Below are 16,051 nucleotides of genomic sequence, written 5' to 3' on the forward strand. Positions count from 1 at the left end.
TTAAGTTTTGATCGCAAGAGGAGAGATTCGACCAGTGTTTTTCAAAAGGTTCACCCAGGATTTTCTGGAGAAAACTTAACTCCGAAATGTCCTGTTTCTCTGCATGCTGGTGTGTGCAAGCAGCAGGATTGGAGAGGGCAGAGTCAAGCTGAACTCTAGTTGTGCCACATTAGTGTCAAGATCTGCATGGAGTGCCTCGCAGCCAGAGCAATTAGTGGAGCAGCCTCTCCCGGATCCAGAAGTGCAGGCAGGGTTGCTGCTTGGAGGCCTGCATGTGCTGCTCTATCCTTTGGCAGCCCTTGGTAGCCACTTGATATCCAGTGGGGAACAAATGCTGGGAAAACAAGCGTTCTCCAAGAGAAGGATGTGCTGGGGTGGTGTGCTCAAGGAGCAGCTGTTGCCAGGAGGGAGTTTTGCCTCTGACTTTTCTGCTGTCTCCTGCCCTCGCCGGCTGTGATCCCTGTCTGCAGACCAGCTTAGCTAAAGGATCCCCAGAGCCCTGCTCGCCCAGCATTGATCCAAAGGGTGTAATTAGAAATGGTATCGATGACCCGGGAGGGGAGTCCTGTGTTTTACCTCTGGGCAGGAATTCGGGAGCAAGTGGGGGAGACTCTTAATTTGTAACAGGTTTTATTTGCGATCTGACTCGCGCACAACAAAGGGTTAGAGGGGTTTCAGTGAGCATCTGAAAGGAGCTTTTTTCCTTCCTACAAGGTGGCACTTCAGTGTGGAGGGGCTAAAACCCAAGGGTGGGTACGCAGGGTGTTGAGGAGCTTTCACCTGAATCTGGAGGCACCCCGGAGTTAAAAAGCAATATGGGAATATTTGGAGAAATACCAACGTGTGGCAGGTACAGAAAATGGATCCTACACATTCCTCAAAGCCAGAGAAGGGCTTTTCCTCTCCTTGGTGGTTGCTTGCACTGTAGTGGAACGTGCACTGTGGCTGCTGTTTCTATCCAATGACTCTTCCTAGAATTCTGTTGAGGTGTGTGCAGGGAGGAATCCGTGGGTTTGGAGTGTCCAAAAGTGCTTTCAGCTGATACTTCAGATAACCCAGTTTGATACTTTTGTACAGCTTTGAATTCTCCTAGACCAATACTTTGAAGACTTTACCCCTGTGTTCAAAAATGTTTATGGAAGCAAAGCCTGAACATGGGATACAGAAGCCAGCCCCTTGACTGTCAATATTTAAATTGAAATGTGATTCCTCTTTTTTCTGGTGACTGGTTCACTCAGCCTTATTAAAAAATACAGCATTTTTGTTATCTCAGTTGTTTGAGGAGGTATGTACAGCAGCAATGCTGAACTGTGGTACCTGTCTCATAGTTTCCATGCCTTAATCTTTAGAAAACCTGTAGCTTTTCTTATTCTGAAAATGTCATGTTTTTAAGCACTGGTTTGCCAGCTAAATCTGTCTTGAATTTTTCTAGATCATCAGTTTTATTAGGTAGTGTTGATGGGATTCAGTGATGTTGCTAAAAATGCGGTCCCTGATACTCTGATCTACAACTTTCATCATTTAATGGAGGAAAAATACCTTCAGGAGTGACAGAATAGGCTGGCAACTTGATTTCAGGTCTGACGAGTTAGCAAGAGATTCAGTTTTGGTGCAGTTTCATTTCTTGAACATTTCATTTCTTTTAAAAAGTTTTTCAAAGTCGCTGTATCAGAACAAGAGCCACGATTCTTGATCAGGGAAGCACCCAACCTGTGAAGGACATTGCAGAGGGAAGGATGCTGAAGACTCTGTTTTCTGGGGGGCAGGACCCCCAGGCCAGGCAGTGAGGGTGTCCCTGGTGCCCTTGGGGGACACCCCTTGCACCCAAGCTCCGTGTCCAGCCCTGGGCTCTGCTTCTCCTGCGGGGACTTTTTCCAATGGAAGCACTGTCAAAACTTAGAGCTGCTGCTTGGGCAGGGTTTCATTTCCCGAGTATTAACTGTTTAATTGCCTGTTCCCAAGGAGGCTCCCTCGAGAGGTGCTTTAAAAATTAGTCCTTCAAACTACTTTTAAAAGCCTTTTAACCTTACTTCCTTAGCAGCGTGTTCTGCGAAAGCAAACTTCCCATCTTGGAGAGGTGGGAGAAGGCTGAGCCACGGATGGAGCTGGCTGTGGAGGGATGGACATGGGAGCTGGAGTGGGATGGGCAGTGGTGCCTGTTGCCTCCCCAGGCAGCTCAGTCCTGATGCTCCACTGGGTTTTGGTGGAAACTTCCAGGCACTGAAGGTGGGTCGGTGCTGGAGGTGGCCCTGGTCCCACGCCACTGGCACCCGTGGCACTGAAGCAGTTAAACTGCTCTTCTGGTGTCCTCACGAGATGCAAACTATTTTAGTCCCATGACAGGAGCACTATGGGAGTTTAATGCTACAGTTCATTAAAAATGGAGGCTGGCCGGAGCCTCAGAAATGCTGTTCAGTGCCTTCAGCTTCCCACATCCACAGCACGTCAGGAGTCATCCCTGCTGACCTCCTCCAGAACACAGCAGCACTGAGGCTGCTGCCAAGCCCGTTCCTGTACCCACGTTCCTTCTTTTGCTGGGGAAAACTTTCTTGCAAAGCTCCAACTCCCTCTGTGCTGGAGGGGCTCTGTGTGCCAGCCTCCCAGCAGAGCTGGTGCAGATCCTCCCCTCCCACTGCAACCTTCACCAGTCCTGCTCAGCAGTTATCTCTGCCAGGCAGAATAATTCCTTTTTAAGTTATTTTATTTGTCATTTATTCCCCCCCTCACCCCCAGCAGTGTTACAACTTGTGCCTTCCTGCTCCCTTCCATCGTGGCCCAGGTGGATGGTTGGACTTTGTGATCTGAGAGGTCTTTTCCAACCAGGACAATTCTGTGGAATTCTGTCTGCTGGTGGTGCCGTGGTGCCTGTCACAGCCCAGCACCCCATGCCTGTGCTCTGTGTGTTGCTTTTTGTCATCTCTGGTGATGAAGAAGTGTTTGTTCATGTCCAGATGCAAGAGGAGCACTGTGGAAGTGCTGCCGTGTCTGTTGGGTTTTGTAGCTCTGCTGAAGGCCCTGAAGTAGCTGTTGCAATGGTTTTCAATGGACCTCTAATTAGAAAAGCATTGGACTAATAGGATGAGCTATAATTAGCAAAACCTGCCCTCTAGATAGCTAATCAGGGACTAGGATACCCTTGTATATCCATTCATTGAGTTTCTCTATGTGCACTTTCATGGCAGTTTGTTTAACCCATTGGAACCTTTTGGGGTGCTTAAAACTATAAAAGAGAGATGATGTTCTGGGCACAACCTGCCTGCTTTTGGGCCAAGGTGACCTCTGAGTCTGGTCAAAGGGGGGGACAGTTTGATCCTCGGGGGAGTGTTGGAGGGGTGACCCTTAACAGCCCTTCTCCCCTACCCAGAGAGGAGGACTCGAAGTCAGTGAGCTGTTGTCCTGCCTTCTAGACAAAAGAAAACAGCTCTGCAACTTTTTTTGAGGAGGGAAATGACTCAGTTCTCGGTGGCTTAGCAGAAATAAGAGGCTGGGCTTCCAAGGAGTCATCTTGGCAGCCAGTGTGGATCCAGTGCCGTGCTCCACCTCCTCCCAGCATTGCTCTGCCTGCCCCACTGGCCGACCATGGCTGGGGACTGGGAATGGGGACTGGCTTTGTGCTGGGCACCTCTGCTGGGATCAGGGCTTTCTGACTCTGCGGGTGCTGCTGGCACAGGTAACTGTCCATCCTGTGGTGTGGCAGAACAAGTTGCTTTCTCCAACCAAGCAGTGTGGGTTCCTCCCCTCGGTGTTTTCAGAGAAGGAAGGTTTGGATGTTGTACCTTGTGTGTACAGGCTCCTAAAAAAGATTTTTGTGAAGCACAAGCAAGTGTTGGCCAGCAGGACCTTTTCTGGAGTGAGAAGCAGATAAACACAGGAGTATGTTTTTCAGAATTACATGCTGTCCTGCAGGATAAAAACTTCTCCAAGAAGTCTTTTCTCCGCTCCTTTCTCTTCTTTGCATGCAACTTCATGGAAGCTTCTCCAGGGTGGGGTGATGCAGTCCCAAGTATGACCAGGAGGACAAGGGCATGGGTGGTGGTCATACCCCTCCAAAACCTCCAGCTGTGTTTAGCCAGTGTGCCCAGCTCATCATTAGAACTTGCTCTGATACTATTTAAGTGAAAACAACAAATTGTCACTAAATTGCTGAACTGAGCCTGTGTGTGATCTGGTGTCGCTTCCAAAGATACACAAGGTCACAGACACTTTGACAGTGTGACCTTCCTGTTGGTAACACGGGACAAGTACTGCTGTGTTTGCTTCTTCTTACTGACTGTTAAAATGCTCACCCAGGGGCCTACTGGCTTGTGGGACAAACTAAGAGCTGAAAACCTTCATGAAACCAGGCTTTTTGCTCTGGTCTGTCTTAAAAGCAGCACGTCACTTCAGCTGGTGTCACAGCCCCCTTGGGAAGGAGTGAAGGAATTTTGGAAGATGTGTCTGCAAGGGCTGTTCTCCTGCATTCACACAGGGACCTGGGCTGCTTTTGTCCAAGAAGTGCAGTGGGGAGGTGGCACAGAGGCTGCTTTGACTTGCCCTGAGCAGTCCTATGGTCCTGGCTGGCAGGAGAGATGCAGATCTCCTTGAGGGAAACTGTCAGTTAGAAGTGGGAATATTGGTTCCAGTGGGTGTTTGAGTCAAACCAGAGATAATGAGAAACAGTTGGTTTCCTCTTAGAGTGTTAACCTAAGGAGCAAGGACTGAAGAAACACAGAGTAAGAAAAAGCAATATCTTTAAAATGTATTTGCTTGTGCTTTTGTTTTGAATCCAAAAGCATCTGAACACCAGCCTGGCCTGCAGTTCCGTCCCAGTTAAAACAGAGTGGTCTCATTTGGCACAGGGGTCTTGATGTTTAAGGACCAGTGTCTCATCAGGGAGCGTGTTTGGGGTGAAGTGGTGGGCATGTCAGCAGTACAGGTGTTCTCTAACCTACCTGTATCCTAACGGGCTTGTCTCTTCCCTCAGGATCCTCCCTGCAGTCACTTTCAGCCACTCGGCCTGGCCAGGATCCCACTGGGAACCCATGAACTTCACTGACAGGTAGGAGCTGTGATCAGAGGGAGGACAGACACCCCATCTGCCCTGGTGGGTGCTGTAAATGGGGAGCTGGGCTGGGAGGGTGGAATTGTCCAGTGGGTTTTTGCACCCCAGCTCCTGCTTTATCAGGGAGGACAAGGAGGAGCTGTAGAGGATCTTGGAGATTAAACTTGGATGAGGATTTGGTTCCTGGGCCTTAACCAAAAGTCACCTTTTCCCTTAGCACTTAATCCACACGCTGGTGTAGGTAAATCTCCCTCCTTTGCTGAGGGACACAGAAGTTTCACTTCCTTTTAACTGAGCATTCACAACAGCTGCACAATATTGTCAGTCTTGAGCAAGAGGAGAAACAAAAGCAAATGCACAGAAATTCCTCCCTTGAGGCTTTCTGTATATTTTGATCATTTGTACAAACCCCAGAAGAAAAACTGTGAATGGAAATGAAATTTCTGCAGGTATCTTGTAGCTCTGGTAGTGCTCCAGGGGCAGAGCCACAGGAAAGCTCTCTTGGTCAGCTGTCCCCTGCCTGATGGTGCTCACCTCTCAGACCATTTCATAAATTTCAGGATTTATCCAATGGTTTTTTTCCCCTCCAAAACACATATTGCCAGGGCCCCCATGATCAGTGCCAACATTTCTGATCTTCACTTTTCTTCCCTTCTCATTTTCCCTGCTGTTGGTGCTCACAGATTTATTCATTTGGTTTTATTGTGTTTTACTAGAGTTAACTTCAGAACTAACACTGTGCAAGCCATGAGCATCACTGGTTATTTTATTTTTGGCTATTTATTCCATAAGTTTCCCAATCCTGCAAGGCAGTGCCATCTTTCATGAGGCCAAAAGACTAAATGAAATCATAAAAACACCTTTCCTAATGACACCAGTCAGAGGTGAAGGAATAGGAGTAACACACTCAGATGTCTTTAATATAGGCATGGAAGTTTCTGCATCTGCTCTCTTGTTCTGTGAGTTATCACCATAAAACACCTGAACAGCAGTCTGCATTAATACTATCAACTTGTTTTCCTGCATTTTGACCCATAATTGAAACAGGTATTTGATGGCTCTCCTGCACTGAGGAATCTCCATTATTTTTTTGGTAGGACAAAGCCCAGGCATGGTCATTAGCAGACTTCCTGCCCAGTCGTTTCTAGACCAAAATAGAGCCATAAAACTTGGGGGAGAATTCAGGTCAGACAAATCCCTCGTGGAATGGCTGTAAGTAGTACCCTCTGAAAACACCTCTTTTAACCCAAAGCAGTGGAACTTAGAATTAATATAACGTTCAGGCTTCTCTTTAGAACATAAATTGGTAAATAAAGGTAATTCCTTGGTTGTTAAAAGTCTTTCTTTTGGTGCCTTGTCCTTTGTATCCACATACATCACTTCCCTCAGTGCAACCTCTGTGGTTGCTCTGGGGCTGTTCTCAATAATTTATGCATTGGTTGAACATGAATCCAGAGCACAGCACTTCTTGGAGAGGAGATGGGATGGTCTGTGTGCACAGGGAGCCTCCCTCCTCTGAAGTTTTTAAAATGCAGAAAACCAAGGAATTGCCCATTATTATCATATGCACAGCATGTGGTGCTGGAAAAGCTGATTGTTATTGTGACTGGGTATTTAAAGATGCAAATTTTTCTGCTCTTGCATTAAAATAAATGAACCAACCTAGAGCCCTCCTCTAATAAGCAGCATACATTAAATGGGGAGGGGGCTGGGGGGAGAGGGGGGAGGACCTGATTGCAGTTGATGGTGCCTTTACTTTGTATTTAAATCTGCTCCCATCAAAGAAAAGTTTAAATCAAGTTGCAGTCCTTTAAGTGAAAGGTTGTATTTTGGAAGTCAAAATAAACACTGGCTGAAGAGTTTGTAACGAGTAGTTGGTGTCCATGAGGATGTGCCTGGAGAATCCATACCTGGAGGAAAGGCAGAGCCCTTCTCAGCCAGATAATAGCTGGTGTCTTCCAACAGAATTACTTGGCTTTTCATTCCTCTTCCTTCTCTGCCTCCTGTGAGTGAATTTCCCCAGCAAGCTCCGGGCTGACAATGACCCAACTCCATCCTGAGCCTGCAGTTCATTCCTGCAAACTGCAGCTGGGAGTCGGGATCAGGGAGCATGCGGAGAACTGGCAGAGCTTTGCAGAGCCAAGCAGGGAATCTGTGTCATTGTGGCAGGACTGGGGAGTGACAGGGTTGGTTGGTTGGTTGTTTTTTTTCCAGGCTGAATACTCTGAGTAAAGAATAGCAACACTAGTAAAAAGTATTTAGGGGAAAAAAACCTGCTTTGTGCATTTTTTTAAAGTGGCTTTATTATAATTATTTTTTCTAAGATCACTTTGATCACTTCTCTGAAGTTCTTAGCAAAATTTAGCAGATTAACAGCTTGATTTCTGCTATTTCTTCTCTTTTCCATCTGCACAGCTACATGTTTAACATCTACATGGAGCTCTCTCTTAGGAATCATCAATGCCTCTCTCTCTGTTGTTCAGAGCACTGAGATAGGGGTCAGACTCCACACTTCTTTAATAAATGGAGCCAAACTCAGCCATCATAGTGATTTTATTTTAAGCTGAGTTGACACACGTAGCACAGAGGGCAGCAGGATGGTTTGTGGGACCTCAGCTACCAAAGTCCCATTTCCGGCCAGATACAGAACTTGATGTTTGTGGTGCTCAGAGCTCAATTTCAGCGCCTTTCTACAAATGTTTATCTGTCAGTTTTGGTAAATATTTAGTCAAAACTGGGGGCTGAATTGCTTCCTACTGCCCTGTAATGACTGCCAGCAGTTGCAGCGTGTGCCTCAGTGCCTGCTCCCTGGGGTGGAAAGAGAAGCAGCTCCAGGTGCTCCCCTCCAAAACCAGGCACCAGGAGCAGCCCTGGGGATGTGGTGCCTGTTTTTTAGGGCAGGGTAGGATCCCCATACCCCACTTGTTTCCCTGCAGCCATTCCTTGAGCTGCCACCCCTGAAAATGCCACTTCCCTGCTTGCCCACACGTTGGGAGAACTTTGCTGCCTCCAGATGCCCGAAACTTCCATGGGCTCCCTCTCCCTCTTTTAATTACAAGTACTTAAAACAATCCTGAGCGAGCTCTATTTATTGATTTGTTTGTTTGTTCTGCCCCCCCCCACCCTGAATGCTTCAAGAAGGGGGAGGAAATCATCCTGCCAGCAAAGGAGGGGGAAGCAGGGGCCGGGTGAGCAGCGTGGGAGCCCGGCGAGGGAAGGGTTAAGGGCTGCCATTTTGTTATGTAACACCCTTAATGGACATATCGGTGAATGGCACCAAAATGGCAGGACTTAACCCTTGGTGGGCTGTGGTGCTCAGCCTGGGAGCCTCTCCCACCCCCTCCGCTCCTCCCTGCAGCTGGAAAGGGGGCTTCAGCACTTCCTCCTGCTTCTCTTTGGTTTGGTGTGGTTGGTTTGCTTGGGGCTTGTTTGGTGGTGTTGTTTTTTTTTTTTGGTGGGTTTTTTGGGGGATTTTTTGTTTGGTTGGTTTGGGGGTTGTTTTTAGGTCTCATGGCATGGAAATAATGGCTGAGAGAGCAAAGGGATCAACCCGCTTCTCACTGCTTTTTGTTGCCTGCATCAGGGGAAGGATGGAGATTATTTATTTTTTGGTTGCCCAGTTGAATTCTGGTGCAGGGTGATTCATTTTTATATTTTTTATTTTTTTTTCAGCCCACAGAATAACCAGGATTCTTGCCCACTTGCATTAATTTAGTCTTTAAAAAATATACGAAATCTAGTCCTTACTTTGGCTTTCTAAAGTTTATTCCCCCAAGTGCCTACGTGCCAAGGTTGTGGACTTCTCCATGTGTGTGCACAGGAGTACACGTGGATCCATACACTCAGTGGCACACATGGACACACAGACACATTTTAATGCCTTTTCTCAGGACATCTCACTTCTGGCTTCATGAGGAATGAGTAGATAGGGGGGGAAAAAAACGACCCACTTGTGGCATAACAAGAAATTAAGCTTGGTTGAAACGGGGACTTCTTGTTGAAAGTTTTGACATCCTGCTGGGAGAAGTGAACCTCTGGGCATCCTGGGGAGGGTGTGTGGGGATGGCTGAGCTTGCAGGAGCTGTGCATGTCAGGGCTGTGCTGGGGGACAGGCATCTGCTCACTCCATTTTTGGTAAACTACCTTTAGAAAATACTCCTCGAGGGGCATTCAGGGAGTCTTAACCTCTCCCTTTCCTCCTCTGTAACCTTTATTGTGTTTTGTCTTGTTTTTTCTTTTCCTCTCTTTTGCTGTAAAAGTTTCCAGATTATGCTGGGAAGAGGGTTGTTGGTTTGATTATTATTTTTTTTTTAATTTTTTATTTATTTTGCTACCAAAAAGAGTGAGTATCACCCAGGGTTGGTGTGTGGCTGCACTGGGACTCCAGCCTGGCTGCAGGTGGTTTGTGCCAAACCTGCATCTGCTGCTGGTGCTCAGCAGCACTGCTGATGCCTCCAGCCGTGTCAGGATGTGATTTTAGCTTCACTCCCTTTAACTTTGAACGACAAAGTTGTGCTAAAACTAAGCAGAACTGCTCCTCTGTGAGGGAATGACTTGGAGTTTGTACAAGGAAGTTATAAATCATGACCGGGAGAGAGGAGGCGACGCAGAGAGCCCTGAATGGGATGTGGGGAGATGTGGAAGTGTGCATTGCAAGCAGCAAGCAAAGTGTGGTGATTCTTCTTTTTTTTTTTTTTTCTTCCCCCTCCTTAATTGTGGTTTTGTCTCCACATACCGTGTCGGTGATCTCTGTCTGCTTGTGCATCAAACCTGTTTCAGCTGCCATCCCAGTTGCCTCTTCATGCCCTGGTTGGGCAACAGCCGGGTGAGCCGGGCATGGCTTCTGCAGCTGCTCGGGTTCATTCCAGGCTGGGACACACATCTGGAAAAATCAGCACCAAGTAATTAATTTCCCAAGCCTTAAACTAGAACTTTGTGAGGTTGTTTTTTTTTTTTTTTTCCTCAGCTCTGGCTTTTCCCTGCAGCAGCAAAAGCAGGAGAGCAGGTGGTGGCTACAGCACCTCCAGCCCTTTGTGAGGGGCTGGGCTGTGTGTCACAGTGTCCTACACATCCCTGCTGGAAAAGACACTGGTTTGTGTCCTTGGTCTTGCTGCTCTGCTCTTTGGAAGGAGGAAAGGTTTGGAAGATGGCAAGGGAGCTCTTTTGACCCTTTTCCTGATGGGAAGCATGCAGGTGGCATCACAAGCCTCCATGATGTTTACCAGGCTAGCATAAATAGGTTGTGAATTCAGGACATTTGGGGTTTTTTCCTGTTGTCAGTGTGCTCAGAGGGCAGTTGGGCTGCGTGGGGGCAATTTTTGACAATGCTTCAGGGTGACCAGTGGAGTGGCCTCCAGTGTGAGGAGTTTGCTGCAGTTTTGTGGTATATTTTACTGCCTCTTGAATTGATGGTGATAGTGAATCTGTTACAGTGATAGCACTTACAGCTGAGTATTTGCTCCTGAAGTCCTGGACACTCCACCCTGAGCTATACTATTCCTTGTAATAAAAAGCAGAACCTTCCATAAAATTTAAAATTTACTGTCTAATCCTTGCTTTCTCTTCCTTCTTTCAAATAAAAGATTGAGTTGAGTTGAACTGAAGTGGTTTGTGTTGATCAGTTCCTGGTGGAGAAGCAGAAGTGGGGATTTCAGGAGCAGCTTAAGAAGTGATATGTTAGCTTTGAAATGGCCTGGATGGTTTGAAACATAAGCTGATTTATTCCCATCTAGTGGAATGAATTGGTGAAGGTGCTAGCTCCATAAATCCAGCAGACTTCAAGGGCTGGTCACAGAGTGTACTGGTTTTAGGGGGGTTGGACTAGGTGACCTTTAGAGGTCCCTTCCAACCCAAGACATTCTGTGATTCTATGATTCTATGATGCTATGATTCTCTGGTAAGGTGCTGTTTAACAGGGGTGCTGAAGTCTCCTCTGACACTGCTGTGTCCTCCTCAGGTGCTGATTAAACAAACTCCTGGATTTGCCACCAGGAGGAAGTTCTCTTCCCAGGTGTGTCTGCGTTTCTCTTACCTCCTTGTGCAAGGCACCTCTCCATTACCAAGGACATCATCCTTGCTGGTGACTGTTTCTCCTCCTCTCTTCCAGGCCCTCCCTCTGGTTTTAACCTTTTCCTACAGACCATGAGTTTAGGCTTTTTTGGAAAGTGGTTTGGAATCTGCTGCGTGGAACAGACACTGTCAGGGACCCACCTAAACTGCAAACCTGCTTCTTGGTGCCCTCTGACTCGCAGGAGATGGGGCCCAGCTGATGCCCACTGAAGTCTCTGACATCACCAATTTTCATCTCTTTTCCTGAAAAGATGCAGAACAGCCTTTTTAAAGGAAAACCTCATCATTTTTGTCTCCTTTCTATTTTCTCCCCCTCTTCTCTCAGCACTACATTCATTTTTCTTTAGGTCTCTCTGCATCTTCATCCACCTCAGCAAATTGTTTTCCAGTGTTATTTCCTGAAAGGGTTAAAACTTCTTTAGGTAACTTGGCTTTAGGGCTCATCTACAAAAATATGATTTAATCACTATCGTGGGGAGGGAACTGCACAACCAGATCCCTCTGTTACACTAATCTAAACCTTGAGCCTGTGCTTGCAATCTTCAGATTCAGCTGTAAAAATCTGAGTGCAATCTCATCCCAAGGTCTCTCCAGTAATGTAGATCTTCCCAACAGGCTGTTCTGGTCGTGCTGTGAGCACTGCTCTTCTCTCTGGCAGTCACTGTCCCCACTTGCTGCTTTCCAACCTCCATCGTTGCAACAAGATGCTGTGAATTTTTAACCAAAACTTGGAGTGAATCCATTCCTCGAAGGAAAATGTAGGTGCTGCTTTTTTGGTTGTGTGAGTTAAGGAACGTGCAGGGAAGCTGAGGCCATTTCCTCAACAAAGTGAAGTTTGTCAGTGTCTGATAAGGGAGCTGTGGCTACAAGGAGAAATCACTCAAACAGGCTGCCCAGGGAAGCTGTGGCTGCCCCATCCCTGGCAGTGTTGAAGGGCAGGTTGGATGGGGCTTGGAGCAACCTGGGCTGGTGGGAGGTGTCCCTGCCCATGCAGGGGGGTTGGAAAAAGATGATCTTTAAGGCCCCTTCCCACCCAAACCATTCCATGATTCTATGTAAAAGCTGCTGCCAGTTCATGGAGGAATTGCAGGGTGCAAGATGTGGTGGCCTTGAGAATTTGCAACAGGAGGAGTTTGTTGGGAATGGTAGATGATGCCTTTTCATCAGGGTGGTTGATCTGTCCAGTCTGACCTTGGTAAGGAGTCGGTGTACAGAGGGTTTGCCCCTGGAAAGGCTCAGAGGGGAATGCTCAGGGGCTGCCTCTCTCCCATCACCCTGGGATGAGCTGTCCTGCTTGGCTGGAAAGCAGGTGCTCAGTGACATGTTCAGGATCCCTTCCCTGCCTGGGTGTTAGGATTTTGACTGTGTTCATTTTTTAATAAAACCTAGTGCTTAGGAGATGCGGATCATTCATTTCCAGGGCTTGTGATGTTAACTCAGGTGAGTGAGATCCAGCTGTGAGTGATCAGGGCTCTGCCTGGCAGCTCTTTGTGTGGTGTGCTAGGAGATAAATACCCCCGTGCAGCTCAAGATGCTGCAGCTTTTCCCCATCAAAGCTGGGAAAAGAGGAGTAGAAATCCAGTGTGGTGTGAATGTTGGAGAAGTTTGGAGTGCCTGAAGTGCTGCTGTAGGATCAGCACAGGCTGCTGGAGTTGCTGCTTCTCATCCCTGCGAGGCTGGAGAGTATGAAGATGCTGAAAATAAATCCAGATCAGGGTTTAAGGAGGTTTCCTCCTGACTAAGCAGTCTTGCTCCAAGAAAGTCCTTGTGATTGATGGCCCAGCTCTACCTCAGCTGGGCAGTAGCTGCCCTGCCTGCTCCTTTGTTTTAGCCCTGGGCTCGGAGGCGTTTGCACTGAATTAACAGGAATAAGATTTGTGAATCCTGATCAGGCTCATTCAGGGGGAGAAGCAGTTGCTGGATTGTCCAGTTAGAAGCTCAGCATTCAGGGGGCTGTTGGGGTTTGGAAGATGCTGTTCCCTGTCAGCTGGGGAGCTCTGAGCTGAGCTGGAAGCCTTGGTGCTGGGCTGTGCACTCACTGCCACAAACACCAGCAGTGACTTCACCTTCCTGTAAAACACACCTTGCTTCTGCTGTTGTGAATTCAACCACCCTGTAAATGCAGATCAGCTGAGGGGAGATGCGTATTGACTGTGATTTTAAACATATCCCCCCCCCAAATGGATATATATACCCCCCCAAAAAAAAAAAAAAAAAATCTATTTCATCCACCACCATGCAGAAAAACTTGTGGTCACTTTTCCAGGGCTTATACCAGCAAAATGGCCATTGCACATAATGCTCGTGTGACACTGTTGAATAACGGGGTGGTGGGGGGTGAGCAGAGGTTAATTATGTTATGTAATTATGTTAATCTCACGCGGCTGAAAACATTTCAAAGACTTTGTTCAACTCTTGTGTGCTGGCCTTGCTCTCAAAATCCATTTTAAAAGGAGGAGTGTGTGTGTGTGGGAATCTGGGATGGGAGGAATGCTTAAAATTAATTGATTGATTATAAATTGTGGAGGGGGGTGTATTTCTCTGCCTCTCTCCCCACCCCACTCTGTGCCATCCCCTTGGTGCCTGGTGTCCCTGAGCAGCCTGAGGGTTGGAGGAGGAGGAGGAGGAGGAGGAGGAGGGATGCTGCGGGTGCCCGGGCAGGGTGAGCCCCGCTGCGGGTCGCCTGCTGCCGGCTCAGACTGGTTTCTGGAAAGTGCTTTGTCTCGCAGGCTGCATCCTGGGAAGGGTCATGTGGAGCCCAGTGATGTCATGGGATCAAAGCCTGACTCAGCTCCGCGTCCCATGGGTGGGTGTCCGTCCCATGGGTGGGTGTCCCATGGGTGGGTGTCCGCAGGTACCCAGGTGTGGGCTGAGGTGTCAGAGCCCGCCCGGAGCAAAACTTCCCGCGACTCCAGCAGGCGAGGAGTTAAGGCTGGTTCCCCTGAGCCCAGCGCTTCCTCTGCCGCCTGGAAAAGCCTGGCTCCTGGTGGAAAAGCCTGGCTCCTGGTGGAAAAGCCTGGCTCCTTCAGCAGGAGCCAAGAAAGTCTCAACTTTGAGCATTACGGAGGCAGTGCCTGGGCGCAGGCTGTCAGGAAACCTGGAAGGCTCCCCATGCAGGGTGTGAAGGTCCTTCTCCCCGTGCTGTCTGATTCCCGAAACTCCTGATCCAGCTCAAGTCCTCAGAAAGGCATGGCAGCAGTCCCAGGGAGATCCTAATCTAGAATTTTGTAATTGCCTTTATTTGCATGTCAGGCAAATGCATACATTCTTCCTGCCTTTTGGTAAAGAGCCAGACTTTTTTCGTGGTGGGGGTTTGTATATTCTCCTGTGCCCTAACACAGGCTCCTGGGTTAGGTTGTTGGTTTTTTTTCCTCCTTGGTGATTCTAGTTTATGCTCAGTGAGGTTTGTCTGTGTGTTCCTGTTTTGCTTTTTTGCTTGTTTGTGTTTGCTTAACATAAAAAGTGTGAGCAGGGTGATGCTGGGTGCTTAATAGCTTCAGCCTGAGATGTATGTTGAAGATAGGGCAAGTGAACAAACTGGCACAGCTTTTATTGCTCTTTCTGAACTTCTTTTGCAGTAACCACTGCACTTTGCCCTGTTTTGAAATTAAGGTGTTTGGTCCAACTTACTTTTTTTTTTTTTTTTTTTTTAACTCATTTGTGTCTCCTCTCTCCCCAGAGCCTCACAATGACAGAGGAAGCATGCAGGACACGAAGTCAGAAACGAGCCTTAGAACGTGAGGTACCGCACAACGATGTGGACAGTAAAAAAATAAAAATGGAGAAAGGACTGTTAGGAGCAGAGATCAATGCTGAAGGCGACATGAAAATAAAGACAGATCCTGCAGCTGGGAAAGTGCAAGGATTATTAAAAAGTGGAGAGGTGAAAGCAACCATTAAAGTGGAGGTTCAGACGGGAGATGAGCCTGTGGACATGAGTACCTCAAAAAGGTGAGTTATGACCTGTGTGCTCCAGTTGCACTGTAACTTTTGGGTTACCAGCACAGTAAAGTGTGGTCAGATGGTGCTAAGAAGAGGTTCTCTGCATTGTAAAGGTAGAGGGGATGGAAGCCCCATCCCTGGCAGTGTTGAAGGGCAGGTTGGATGGGGCTTGGAGCAACCTGGGCTGGTGGGAGGTGCCCCTGCCCGTGCAGGGGGGTTGCAACTAAATGATCCTTAAGGTCCCTTCCAACTCAAACCAGTCTGTGATTCTATGAAATGTGAAGGTGTGTGTTGCATCTCTGGCTCCTCACGTGAGGTTTAGCAGCTTCTTCTCTGTAACTCCCTCCCTGGTTTTCCTTCCACAAGCTTTGACAGCAGTGGCAGCTGTGATGAGCAGCTGAGTAAAGAAATATAACGTCTTGAATAGAAGAACATACAAGTTATAGAGAGGATGTGCTTTGAGCTACTGATTGAGATTTATGTGAGGAAGAGTGGCTTGGGTTTCTTTAGCTGAGCTGTGATATAGGCAAAATAATAGATTATAATTGTCTGAACAGAGGCATTTTAATTGCAACTTGATTCTTCCTGACAGAGCAGTATGTATGGATAAGCCTGACTTTCTCCTTCGAGTACCTTGTGGATTTTGATTCTAGAAGTGTTCTGAAAAGAGAGCACCTGTCTCTGCAGGACAAGTTCTCAGTGCTTTTTTGCAAGTCCAGCCTCCTTGAGAGGTCTGAATTTTGACATCTGAAAGCATGAATTCAAAGTTCCTTATCACTTTGGAGAATTTTATTATGGAAATTTAAAGCTTCTCTTTTGACTTACAGATGAGACATATGCATGAACTGCGTGGTTCTGACATACAGATTTATGGGCCTCACTATAAAGCCAGATTCCAAGTTCTCCACCATATTTCTAACACAGATTCTGGCTGTACCAGGATAAAAATCTGGTCAGAAATTCTCTGTCCCTGATGTTGGCCCTTTCAGAGTTTAGCTT

General features: G+C 47.4%; 1 protein-coding gene across 8 annotated transcripts in view; it reads left to right on the top strand.

Annotated features, from left to right (window-relative positions):
- GATAD2A (GATA zinc finger domain containing 2A) overlaps positions 1-16,051 on the top strand; it is a 59,761-nt gene that overhangs the window by 24,277 nt on the left and 19,433 nt on the right. For 4 of the 8 annotated variants that reach the window (XM_051639438.1, XM_051639436.1, XM_051639439.1 and 1 more), the window contains 2 exons: positions 4,964-5,038; positions 14,790-15,061. In XM_051639438.1, coding sequence (XP_051495398.1) covers positions 14,799-15,061 — 263 coding nt within the window. In that variant the 5' untranslated portion in view covers positions 4,964-5,038; positions 14,790-14,798. Of the gene's footprint in view, positions 1-4,963; positions 5,039-13,894; positions 13,917-14,789; positions 15,062-16,051 lie in introns of those variants that run through there. The other 4 variants (XM_051639433.1, XM_051639435.1, XM_051639440.1 and 1 more) reach the window with 2 other exon arrangements.

Source organism: Apus apus, chromosome 24, assembly GCF_020740795.1.
Source record: "Apus apus isolate bApuApu2 chromosome 24, bApuApu2.pri.cur, whole genome shotgun sequence".
Classification (NCBI taxonomy): Eukaryota; Metazoa; Chordata; class Aves; order Apodiformes; family Apodidae; genus Apus; species Apus apus.